Source organism: Peromyscus maniculatus, chromosome 1 (assembly GCF_049852395.1).
Source record: "Peromyscus maniculatus bairdii isolate BWxNUB_F1_BW_parent chromosome 1, HU_Pman_BW_mat_3.1, whole genome shotgun sequence".
Classification (NCBI taxonomy): Eukaryota; Metazoa; Chordata; class Mammalia; order Rodentia; family Cricetidae; genus Peromyscus; species Peromyscus maniculatus.
Window position 1 is genome coordinate 189,878,247 of NC_134852.1, and position 12,828 is coordinate 189,891,074.

General features: G+C 47.5%; 1 protein-coding gene across 3 annotated transcripts in view; it reads left to right on the forward strand.

Annotated features, from left to right (window-relative positions):
- Exoc6 (exocyst complex component 6) overlaps positions 1–12,828 on the forward strand; it is a 159,706-nt gene that overhangs the window by 1,389 nt on the left and 145,489 nt on the right. Inside the window, exon 1 of one of the 3 annotated variants that reach the window (XM_076562941.1) lies at positions 11,928–12,118. The exons of the other annotated variants lie outside the window; for them this stretch is intronic. Coding sequence (XP_076419056.1) covers positions 12,018–12,118 — 101 coding nt within the window. The 5' untranslated portion in view covers positions 11,928–12,017. Of the gene's footprint in view, positions 1–11,927; positions 12,119–12,828 lie in introns of those variants that run through there. 3 annotated transcript variants of the gene reach the window in all.

The window sequence follows — 12,828 nt, forward strand, 5'->3', positions numbered from 1 at the left end:
TATTTTGCACTACATAGTTTGAATCTCTTTAAAGAGAAAATTATTGGGTCTTCCTGCCTGGTTCTTGGATTGGCAGCATATAGTTGTAGATGCAAAAGGACTTTCTCCGTGTGAGTCATACTGTGGACTGTACCAGCCAGTGCCTGCTGAAATGTGTGCCTTTGCTCGGTGGCTGGTTTAGAAGGCTAACGTGAAACAAGACAGAGCCAAGGCCCCTGAACATATTCAATTACCGTGATCTCTGCTGTCAATGCTGCTCAGAGTCCTTGACCTCCAACCCCTGGTCCTGTTCACTTCCTCTCTAGTATCACAGTCCTGGGCCAAATCTCCAGACTGTGATCAACCTTGTGAGACAAAAGAAAGTAGGCAGTCAAGAGAAAATGTCATTATTTCAATGAAAGGAGGAAGCAAGTCTCACCGTGGTGGCAGATGCCTATAACTCCAGCACTCAGGGGGCTAAGCCTAGAGGGTCACAAGTTCCAGGTCAGTCTGAGCTACATAGTGAGACCCTGTCTCAAAAAAACAAAAAGAAAAAAAAACAGCAAACAAACAAAAAACACCTAGAAATAATAACAATAAAAAACACCCGAAAACTCAAAACAAATGAAAAAAAAAATCAAACACACAAGAGAGGCAGGCAAAACTGTTTTCAAATGACAAGCTCTAAAGGCAGAGAGGAAGGATTTACAGAAGTAGACTGCCTCGAAGACACAAAAAGGTCTTTCTGTGAGTTCTGAAGGGTTAGGACACTGAGATGATCGGGCTAGGAATCCATGACACCTTCCCAGGGAAATCCCTGTGCATGGGAATTGAGGCAGGGGAGTACCCGAGAGTCCTATTCACTTTCCCTACCATGGGGCAGAGAAAGCACTCTCAGCCAACATCCTGAACTCTATCACCGTCCTCTCCCTGCCTACTCCATTTTTTCAGGCAGGAATTTGAGGTGCCCTGGTGGAGAGCAGTGTAACGATCAGGGGCCAGGTGGGATTTGAGACCTCAGTGGCTTGGAGCTCACATGATGAATGTCGCTTAAGGATGACTCAGTTGCTCTTCTTCGCAAAGCAAGCGAACATTCCTGGCACATTTGCTTCTCCCACCTCATCACAGGGGAGGATGAGCCTGGTCTATCTGGAGTCATGAGTGGGTCCTTGAGAGCAGGAAACACGCAGGCGGGAACCACAGATGACCCGGGGTCCCTTGCGCCCTGCTAAGCCTGTATTCCTCTCACTTCTTGATTTCAAGCTGTTCCCAGAGCAAGCTACTCCCCTTCCTGCTGCCCTCAATAGCCCCCCCCCCCCCCCCCCCCCCCCGGGCCAGCATCTTGGCTTCCTTTCTTGGAGGAATAGCCAAGAACCACACAGTCCTGAGGCCCTGTGTTAATTTTCATTCTGTGCGTGAAATATGGTACCCTTGGCTGCTGTAGTGTTGGACGGAGAGAGAGAGTTTGGGAGCTGAGACACTATGTATGCTATCCCAGGATTTTAATTATCTATGAAACAACCATGAAAGCTGTACAAATTGCGTTGGACAATAACCTTCCAGGGTGGGAAAGCAGAATCTAGTGTTAGCCACTGTGGCCGTTAGTTGTCATTCCGTCAACTTGACGGAATGGAGAGTCACCCGGGAAGGGAGGCTCAGTAAAGGGGCGAGCTAGATGAGCGTGCGCTGTCTGTCTGTGGACGACTGTCTCGACTGCCTTAACCGATGCAGAATGTACCCAGCCTTAAAGCATGTGGTTCCATCCCCTGGTTCGGGGCCCTGGACTCTATCAGAATGAAGAAAGCTGGCTGAGCTCTCGGCATTCATACATCATTTCTCTTGCCTCTTGCCTGTGGGCTTGGCTAGCCGCTTCAAGCTCCTGCCACTCTATCCAATATGATCCACTGTAGCTTGGAATTGTAAGCTAAGGGAGTCCCTTCCTCCCAGGGGTGTGTTTTTGGCCAAGGCATTTTATCACTGCATCAGAACCCAAGCTACAACATCCACGGGGATGGTGACTGGAGAGAAAAGGAAAAGCCGCTGCCACGCAGGCATGGTCCTAACACAGCTTCCATACTGAGCATCTCCTCGTGGGCAGTAGTAATACTGGCAGAGTGCAGCTCACCACCGGTGGGGCCTCGAACTGGTTTTGTGGTGGGCACACTTTTTGCACTCTGCAGCACCACACCCTTACTTATATCCACAGGATGTTTTCATTGTGTTCAGGTGCCTTGATTTTTACTCCTGTTCCTCTATTTGGCTTAGACCCACCTGGTTTCCTGCCAGCTCCTCCCTCTAGGGGACATGACCCCCTGCCCACAGGAGGCCCAATGGCTGTCCTTAGTACCTGTTTTTCTAGGCCTTCATCACCTCCTCGAGCAAGGAAGGTCAATAGATTTCAACTAGTATATATCATTTGTGCCAACGGTTGCCTGAATCACCTTGGGGGGAATCCTAACGGACTAGTGACGGCAGCAACCGTTTTAGGAGAGGGCAATCGCAGTGTTTGCACATCTATTTACCATATTCACACCAGAACTTCCTGACACTAGGCCTCAACCCCTAGACACGCCCTGCGTGGCCGGATGTTGCCTGGGGTTCCTTAAATCTCCTGAGGTCTTGCAGGTGTGGTCTCAGCTCTTTAGTGCAGGCCCTGAAAATAGGTCTGAACCGATTTGGTTCAGAAGTCAACCTACGTTTGTCGCTGGAACAGAGTCTCCCCGATAAGAAAGTCAGGACAGACTGTGGGCGCTGCAAAGTCCGTGGGAGGCGGAGGGGTGGAGGTGGGGCACAGCCACCAAAGGGAGGCCTGCAGAAGGCTGGGACAAAATAGGAGGAAAAGGGAATTGTACGGGATGACGTACCAGAAGACATTTTTGTAATTGTTTTGTGATAACATGATTGTTTCACACTTGTATTCACGGACTCCCGTGGGCACATTTCCAAAAGCTGAGCGTGAAGTTTTACCAGTTTGAGAGCAAACAGGATATCATATTTCTTTGACTTGAATGTTTTTAGGAATAAAGATAACAAATATGATTTCACAGAAGGAAAAAAGAGGTTTTTTTTTGAAGCTTCAAATTAAATATATCCTCAAACTCAACATTAAAAAGTTAACTAAGTTCAACTTCAGAATGCTCTTGCTGCTTGTGTTTTCAGAAATGTAAGATTCCTACTTCATTTCATTCTATTAAGTATGTTGATTTAGATTTTAATGTGGACCACATACACTCCTCGCTTGTATGATTGTGGCTTTAGTTTCTGGAACTATGAGATGGAAAATACAATGCAGCCTGCTGCAAGGGGTCATTGACTATGGATCTTAGCACAAAGCTTGCTTGGCAAACGTTAGGCATCACAACCATTGCTTACATCTCAGGCATATATTCTAACATATACATCTGTGTCACACACACACTTTATTTTTAATATGTAATTTAGAGTCACAATAAGCAAGCCCCCACAACATCTTCAAACTCTGAGTAGTTGGGAAGTATTAAGTCATGAAAGTTTTTTAAAAATGTTTTTTAGAGTTTATTTATTTTATTTTTTATGTGTATGAATGTTTTGTTTGCATGTATGTCTGTACACCATGAACACTGCTGGTGCCTGCAGAGGTCAGAAGAGGGCATCAGATTCCCCTGGAACTGGAGTTATGGACATTAGTTGTGAGCTGCTATGTGGGTGCTGGAATGGAATCCTGGGCCTCAGCAAGAACAGGTGCTCTTAACCTCTGAGTCATCTCTAGCTGCAAGCAATGAGAAATTTTAAAAAGAATTTTGTAGTTCTTAATAAATTTTAGTCATGCCAAGTGGTGGTGGCACACGTCTTTAATCCCAGCACTGGGAGGCAGAGGCAGGCGATCTCTGTGAGTTCAAGGCCGGCCTGGGCTACAGAGTGAGTTCCAGGAAGGGCATAATGCAACACAGAGAAACTCTGTCTCAAAAAACCAAATAAATAAATAAGTAAAAATAAAAGAAAAAGAAGTTTTTAGTCCCAAGACAGGGCAATGTGAATGTCAGCATCTTGATATTCTGAATTGACCATAGAGCCTCATAAAAATCTCTTTAAGCCGGGCGTTGGTGGCGCACGCCTTTAATCCCAGCACTCGGGAGGCAGAGCCAGGCGGATCTCTGTGAGTTCGAGGCCAGCCTGGGCTACCAAGTGAGTTCCAGGAAAGGCGCAAAGCCACACAGAGAAACCCTGTCTCGAAAAACCAAAAAAAAAAAAAAAAAAAAAAAAAAAATCTCTTTAAATAGCTCATTATCAGACTCAGAAAGACACAGATATATTTGACTTCCTTGTGTTTCTGAAGTTTGTATTTTCTTTTTTTAAAATTTATTTTTATTTATGTGTAGATGTGTGTATCTGTGTGTACTACATGAGTGTGGGTACCCATAGAGGTCAAAGAAAGATATCAGATACCTGAGAGCTGGAGTTCCAGGCTGTTTGTGAGCTGCCCGAGCTGGGTGCTGGTAACTGGTCTCAGTTCTTCTGGAAGAGCAGCAAGTGCTCTTAACCACTGAGCTCTCCTTTCAGCTCCCAAGTTGCTGTTTTAAAAGGAATGGCTCAGAGGTTAAGAGCACTGGTTGTTCTTCCAAAGGACCCAGGTTTGATTCCCAGCATCCACATCATCTTCTGTAAGTCTAGTTCCACAGGATCCAATGCCCTCTTCTGGCCTCTATGGGTATCAAGCATGTACATGGTACACAGACATACATGTAGACCAAACACTCATACACATAAAGAGGCACTCAAAAAGGCTTGCAGTAATGAAAATTTTATTTGGACTGTATAACATTCAGGGGAGAGAGGTGTCCCTTTAAAAAATCATATTCACTAATACTTAATACTGAGGGTAATATTATGATCTTGTTTATTCTTTAATCAGAGTTGTATATTGTACCACATTTTGTGGGTGTAAGATGGAATTCAGGAAAAGCGTTCAGAAAAAAATGCCATGTTTGGTAGAGCTTGCTCAGGATACAGGAAGCTCTGCCCTCTGTTCCAGCACTGGGTAAGACTGGATGTGGTGAGGGATGCTTGCAACCCATGTGCTCTGCTATATAATAAGTTTGAGGCCAACCAAGGAAAAATGAGACCTTCTTTCTTAAACAAAGAAGCCCTAAGTATAGCTCAGTGGTCAAGTACTTGCATGTGTGCCCCTGGGCTCAATACATAGAACTGAACTGTAATAAATAAGGAAGGAAGTAATAAGCATTCAGAGGGAAAGAAGGAAGGGGCTTGGAAAGACGGCTCGGTGGTTAAGAGCATTGGCTGCTCTTACCGAGGCCCCAGGTTCAATGACCAGTGCTGACTGGTCATTGTCATTCCCAACCATCTGTAAGTTCAGTTCCAGGGGATCCAATGCCCCCTTCTGGCCTCTTTGGGTATCAGTCACACACTTGGTGAACAGACATATATTCAGGCAAAACACCTACACATGTAACTTTTTTTAAAGGAAGGGAGGGGGGGGGGAGAGAGAAATAGAGAGAGGGAGAGAGAAAGGCAGGGAGGGAGGGAGAGGAGGGAGCCAGAGAGAGAGGACTGGATGATGACAGTAAGCTTATATCGTACCTTGGCAGTCTGGGGTCCTTGACTGGAGGGAGCTGTGTAGCCAGCCAGCCCTTGCTGTAGGCTTGGGATATGGCTCAGTGGTCAAGCGCTTGCCCAGCAGCGCAGAAAACACAACAATAACAACAAAACCCATGCAGTACAAACAGTTGATGAATGAACCAAACTTGGGGCTGATTACTTTCGAACTCCTTTGAGAACTGGCCCATATTTCACGAAAACCTGATTTTATTTGGCTGCAATACCGAACTTCCTTCTATTGTTCTCCACAGTGGGATCCTGAGTTTAATGGGACTGCGGGTTCCTGCCGGGGTTTGCCGCAGGGATCCACCCTGTCCCCGCGCCTTGTTTATTCTCATGCACTTACAAGGCATGGTCACTTGGGGTCACTGCACTAAGAAAGTGGAAGCTGGAGGCTCACCCTTGGGACTGGCTTTCTGGAATCATCTAGAAGCCAGTTGGAACACTTAATTTATTAGGGTTTTGTTACAGTTCTATAATCACATAACTTTAAGACACAACTGAATGAACATAAAGATCATGAGTCTATTAAAGGGTTCTCCACTGCAGGAAGGGGTTTTCAGTAGGAATCCACCTACTCTCATGGAACAGGTTTTTACAGCATTCAGCTTCCTGGACATACCTGCATCTGAATCACCCACGTAACAAATGTGAGTACATGCAAGACCCTGCCTGGGCAGTGAGTGCCGTCCTGGGTCTGCTTTAGGAGCATTGTCCAGAAGTGGGGCTAGATGCCTTGGTTTGTTTACCACCATGGTATGTGCCTCAGGGATAGGCACTGACCCCATGGGCAGGAAGGGATGTGTGCCTTCCTAATACTAGATCCAAAGGGCCTGCTGAAGTGGTTCTGGAACTGTGAGGCTAAGACACATATATTCCGTTTTCCTCTTCTACAACAGGAAATAGATTTTACAGGGTTTCCACTGACTGCTTTTAGAAATAACAAGGCACATGATCTGGGAGCCCTGATGCACAGCCATGTTATTGTAGCAGTGGTTAGAAAAAAAGAACAATTATGGCTTGCTTTTTATTTTTAATCAAAGAGGATGTTAAAATTGTTGTCCTATACAGCTTACTGACAAATGTCTGGTAATTTTAGTCTCCAGTGCCAGTGTTGATAGAGCTCTAAGCTAAACATTATACATATATTATCTCTAATACACACACAGTTTGATACACGAGGGACTCTTATTGTGCCTAATCCCCACTTGAAGAAATCCAGGCTTAGACAAGTTAAGAAGTCCATGAAGTCTAACATCTAGTAAGAGGTGACTTGGAATTTGACCCCAAGCAGTTAAAGTGCTCAACTAGGTCACCTGCTTCCTGAAGTCTCCTCCTAAAGGCAATGTCTTTAAGAGCCTTTCTCAAGCCAGAGACAAGTGGTTAAAGTGTAACTTTATTTTTATTCTTTTTTTGTTTTGTTTTGTTTTTTGTTTTTTGAGACAAGGTTTCTCTGTGTAGTTTTGGTACCTGTCCTGGATCTCCCGTTGTAGACCAGGCTGGCCTCGAACTCACAGAGATCCACCTGGCTCTGCCTCCTGAGTGCTGGGATTAAAGGCATGCACCACAGTGTAGTTTTTAATGACTACAGGTTTTCCAAGTTAAATCTGTACTTTGCTGGTTAATTTCATGCTGGACGAAGAATGAAATCCCACTGTGACCGTCTTCCTGGTATATCTTCTTGCTTATCTTTCCCCTCCCTGAGGAGAGATTTTTGGGTGGCTCTCTGGCAGTTACTATCCATTGCTCAAACAACTCGGTATGTGAAATCGGCCCGTGTGCCCTCCCATCTGCATCCCCCTCCTCAGAGCAGACTGACGAAACCATTCACCCCTGAGACAGGCTCCCCTCGCTTTTCTTGTGTTCGTTCTACTTCCCTGTGATTAAAATGTGCAGATAAGACAGTGGGCTGAGGATGTAGCTCAGTGGTAGCGTTGCCAGACAACTTCAGTCGGTGGCTGTAACCAGCCTCTCAGCTTCATTACACACAGGAGAAGATGATAGCCCTGGGAGGTCCTCGGTTTGCTCTCCAGTGCTGGGCGGAAAAAAAAAAAACGATAAAGACCCTGGAGCTGATCTGGGAAGAGAGCTGGAGTAAAGGGTCTACTGGGCAGGCTGAAGGATCTCACTTCACATCTCCCGAACCGATGTAGAGCTGGGCCCCCGTGGTGTGGCTCTGTAATCTCAGTGGTCCCATTGTGAGACACCCCAGGAGCTCACAGGCCAGCTGACCTGGTGCATACAATAGTGAAAGACAGAGACTCTGTCTCAAAACAAGGTGGAAGGTGAGGACCACACCCCAGGTTGTCCTATGACTTTCACACATGTGCAGCTACACTCACATGAACACACACACTCTCACACACAACACACACAACACACAAACTCTCCACATACACACACACACACACACACACACACACACACACACACACACTTTCTCATATACATACACATACACTCTCTCTCACCCACACATAAACTAACTCTCTCTCTCTCTCTCTCTCTCTCTCTCTCTCTCTCTCTCTCTCTCTCTCCACACACACACACACACACACACACACACACACCAGAACCAGGAGAGACCACAATCAGTAAAAGAAACTGGGTTTATTACAGTCTGGCTAAACCAGAGAGAAAATAAAACCTAAACTTCCTAACTTTTCCCCAGCTTTCCCTGGGCAGTCTTAGAACTTACAGAAAGAGTGAAGCTGAGTTGAGGAAATGGATAGACAAGCTTAGCTTTGAGACAAGTTACCTGTCCTCTCCTGGGGGGTGGGGGTGGGGGGCTTTCCCATGACCTCCATTTTCAGCATGCAAATTCTGTTGTACTGTCAAGAGTCTGACACTTGCCTAGCAGGCTCAAGGCCCTTAATTTAACAACAACAACAACAAAAACCCCACAAAGAACCAGCCAGCCAACTGACCGGCCAACCAAACAACCAACACAAAATCAAAGACAGGAAATTGAGTTATAAACACATTTAGTTTTAAATTTTTAGCAAAAATAAAAAACAAAAACACCCCGTTGGGTAGGAACAGAACTGTCAGAGGCCACAGAGAGGGCCCAACAGAGGCTGCTCCTTCTCGAAGGAGAAGTGGTGAGTGGACTGACTTCCTCTTGTCCTGAATTGTGTAGAAGAATGTGTAACGCTAACGTAGTGAGGCAACTTCCCGAGCAGGGGCTGAACGGGGCCCAGTGAGAGGCATCTTCAGGCAGCCCTGGCTTCCCAAGGGGAGCATTTGGAACCGGGTTTGGACAGATGGTGTCAAGATTTCAGAGCGAAGGGAAAAGGTCTGTGTAGGCAATGCTTAGGAGAGGAATACCTCAGCAGGAGACACCTGCTGACAGGAAGCTGGCCTGTCCAACACGCCGGTTCTCCTCGCCTTCGTAACCCGGCTTTACTCCACGGAGCAATGCATTCTAGTCACGTCACGCTCACTTTCGGAGCCAAGACGCTCTGTAATTTGCTGTAGTAGGAAGAAGACTTTTACTTCTTGTAGGAAAGAGAAAAGTTGTCCTCATTCTTTTGTGATTTGGTTTTCAGGTTTCTTTTCCCTTCTCAAGAGTGGAACCCGAAAGTAGGGTGTGCTAATGCCAGACAGGGGGGCCTCAGTAGCTGGAGAAGCAGTCAGCAGAGGAAAGTCTAATTTATTTTTAATAAAGACCCCTGTGTATGAATAGCCATGAGAGTTGTATCCTCTGACAGAAGTCCACAAGGACTGTCTCACCTTGGAGCTCTTGACAGACACGGGCATCAGAGAATTCTGTTGACCTTCTACACTGGGCCACAAGTTTCTATCAAGACGACTAAATGCAACAGCATTATGGTACATTTAATGTCAACACACAAAAAGCAACTTGTAGAAACTACTAATAATTTTATAGTTTAAGCCAGGCAGTGGTGGCACACGTCTCCAATCCCAGCACCCGAGAGGCAGAGACAGACAGGTCTCTGAGTTCAAGGCCAGCATGGTCTAAAGAATGAGTTCCAAGACAGCCATAGCTCCACAGAGAAATCCTGTCTCGAAAAACAAACAAACACAAAACAAAACAAAAAGCAAATAATTTCACAGTTTAAATTTCTAATTGGTACCAATCACAGGGCAGCTACCTTCTGCTCTTTGCTTAGACCTGTTTGGACCAGTTTCTTTCTAACTCATCCTAAATTTTCCAATTACTTCAGAACTTCAGTTTTTTTTTTTTTTTAGACAGGGTTTTTCTCTGTGTAGCTTTGGAGCCTGTCCTGGAACTCACTCTGTAGACCAGGCTAGCCTCGAACTCACAGAGATTCACCTGCCTTTGCCTCCCAAATGCTGGGATTAAAGGTGTGGGCCACCACTGCCCAGCCAAATTGTTTGGTTTTAAAGAGAAAAAAAATCCCTCAGCTTTCTCTGCTATGTTTAGAATTCCTATGAGAAACTATTAGTTGAAAAAAAAAAAGTTATCTGAACTCTGGGATCTTAACACAGTGTGACAATGCTGGTCATTCTGAGAAGAGATTTTTTTTTTTTGTCATTCATATTTGGAAGGACAAAGAGGTGGGATTTCCCAGAAAAGGGGGTTTTCTTGTACCATCAAGACAGTGGGAAGAGGGGTGACTTTGGCGGCGTCCCTTTGACTTGCAATGGGGCTTGTTTCCTGGTGGAATGCGCTATCAGATGCAGCAGATTCTCTGGTTTTCCAAGCCAGCATGCACTGAAGTTCCAGGGACTCAGGTGTGCAAAATAAATGAAACTTGGCTGGAGAGATGGCTGAGGGGTCGAGAGCACGTGCAGGTCTACCAGAGGACCTGGCTTTGGTTCTTAGCCCTCACAGGGTGGGTATCAACTGTCTGTGATTCCAGTGGCAGAGGACCTGAGACTCTCTTCTGGCCTCAGTGAGCACTGTATGTGGTATGCAGACACACATATAGGCAAAACAATAGTACACATAAAATAAATAAATCTTAAAAAAAAAAAAAGGCTGGAAATGGTGGCTCATGCTTTTAATCCCAGCACTTGTGAGGCAGAGGCAGTCAGATATCTGTGAGTTCAAAGCCAGCCTGGTCTGTGTAGTGAGTTCCAGTCTACCAGAGCCGCACAGTGAGAAAGCCACAAGCAAAGGATGTAATAACATTTAGAAGCTGGAAAAGCAAAGAAACTAATTCTTTCCTAGGGTCTGGAATGAAACGCAGGTGTGCTGGCACCTTGATTATAACTCAGTGAGAATTCTAAGAGAATACACTTGAGTCATTTTAAGCTCTGGCTTTTGTGAGAATTTGTTACAGAAATAACAGTAATTAATATAATATAGGATTGCAGTATAACGTAGATACTGCTGTTATTAGTATTTATAGTAGGGGAAACTGAGATAGAAAAGGATTAGGTTTTGCCTAGTGTCACAAGCTGTGAAGTGATATCAATCAAGGAATGTTGTTTGGGACACTTGTCTTCAGAGCTCATGTTCTTAACTACTACCCAATTCCATCTCCCAGAATTTCCTCGGGAGGAGAAAGGAGGAAGGCTTGTGGTAGTCGAGGCCCAGGGAAGGGAGTGAGTCTGGCAGCTGGCTAGTGTAAAGCCTGCCTGACTTAGAGGGAAGCTCAAAGCTCCTGGATTAATGGAAACCAGAAAATAGTTGTCCCCCAGGGTAGGTTTGAATTCTTTTCTGATTAATCTTCCATCGTTGCTTTGATCATGACAAACTGGTTTACATGGTGTCCTAGATACAGGTTGTTAAGCAAGACTTTTTCTACATGGATTCCTTTGCTCAAGCAGCTACCACTATCTGGGAGCACTTGGGTTCAACAGCTCTGCCACTAAATGAGACATTGCCCCAGGCTTCTTCATCCGCCAGCAAGTGCCTTTGTCTCCTTCTCCCTTTTCCCCTGACGTTTGATAGTTTATGTCCAATACGACTAACCTCGGGGAACTTGCATCAGGCAGGGGCCACCATCTATCCAGAGCAGCCGTGATATAGGATTTTTGTTCGTTCCTGAAATAGATCTTAACGACCCACTCAGTTTTGATTTTCGCTGGAGCATTTGCCGTCCTCTGACTCCCCACTATTAAAAGCCCATCGGGCGCTCTGGTAGCTTCTATTACAGAGTAAGTGTGACTAAGGGTCACCTCCGCATTGCTACGCTACCTGCAGCGTGCAGCTGAGGCTCTGGCCACTACTACACTAATATAGGTCTCTACATAACCAGGGGTGGGGCGCGAGGAAAGACGGAGCCCCTGGCCCGGTCCCCCCCACCCCCGCAGTCCGCGCTACCTCCCCAGGGGCGGGCCCTCCCCAGGGGCGGGCCCCACCCTCTGCGCCCCACCCAGACAGGCCCCGCCCCTCCCCGCAAACCCCGCCCCGCGGAGCCGCGCCGCGCTTGCGCCACCTGCCGCTCGCTCCTGCGGTCCGCGCGGCGCCGCGCCCGCCCGCCCGGCCGGCGCCTCCGCTTCCAGCCAAGATGGCGGAGAGCGGCGAGGCTCTGGGCACGGTCCCGGAGCACGAGCGGATCTTGCAGGAGATCGAAAGCACCGACACCGCCTGCGTAGGGCCCACCCTCCGGTAAAGCTTCCATCTGCCGCGGCTTTCGGGCCGCCCTGGCCAGGGACTCCTTGGGAGCCGGGCGGGGCGCCTGCTGCCCGGGGGCGCGCGCGCGCGTCCGCGCGCGTCGGCCCGACAGGTGGTGCGCGCGGGGGCGGGCGCTCGTGGGCTGCGGGACCCGGAGGGCCGGGGCACCTGTCACCGCGCCGCCTGTGGGTGTGGCTGCTGGGGTGTCTCTGACCCGGGGAGCCGCCCCAGCCCGGGGCCTTGATGTGCCGAGGCCCTGACCCCGAGAGCGCTGTGTCGGCGGCGAGGCTGTCGGCTCTGTGCTGGGGACGAAGGTCACCTGCCTGCCGGCGGCTGGCGTGACCGACCCGGGTGCAGAGTTGAGATCCGGAGGAAACCCGGGTGCACTGACTGCTCCGGGCGTGGGAGAATTGAAACGGAGCGGGAGACGCCAGCACCTTTCTCCCCGGTTGCAGCACCCTTCTCCTCGGGCGAGACGCGAGCGTGGGCTGCAGAGGAGGAGCCGATGGCTCGGGTTCACGCTGCGGTGACGATGCTCTTGGGACAGGAAGCTTTTACTTGTTGACAAGCATTTTACTAGTTTTGCATTAAATTTCCAGTTTGCTTTAAAATGGATCCTAACCCACTCTCTTAAGGAATAGTACCAGGTAGTGAATATTCCATACCAGACGGATATTAGCTGCTACCTGTACAGAACCATTAAC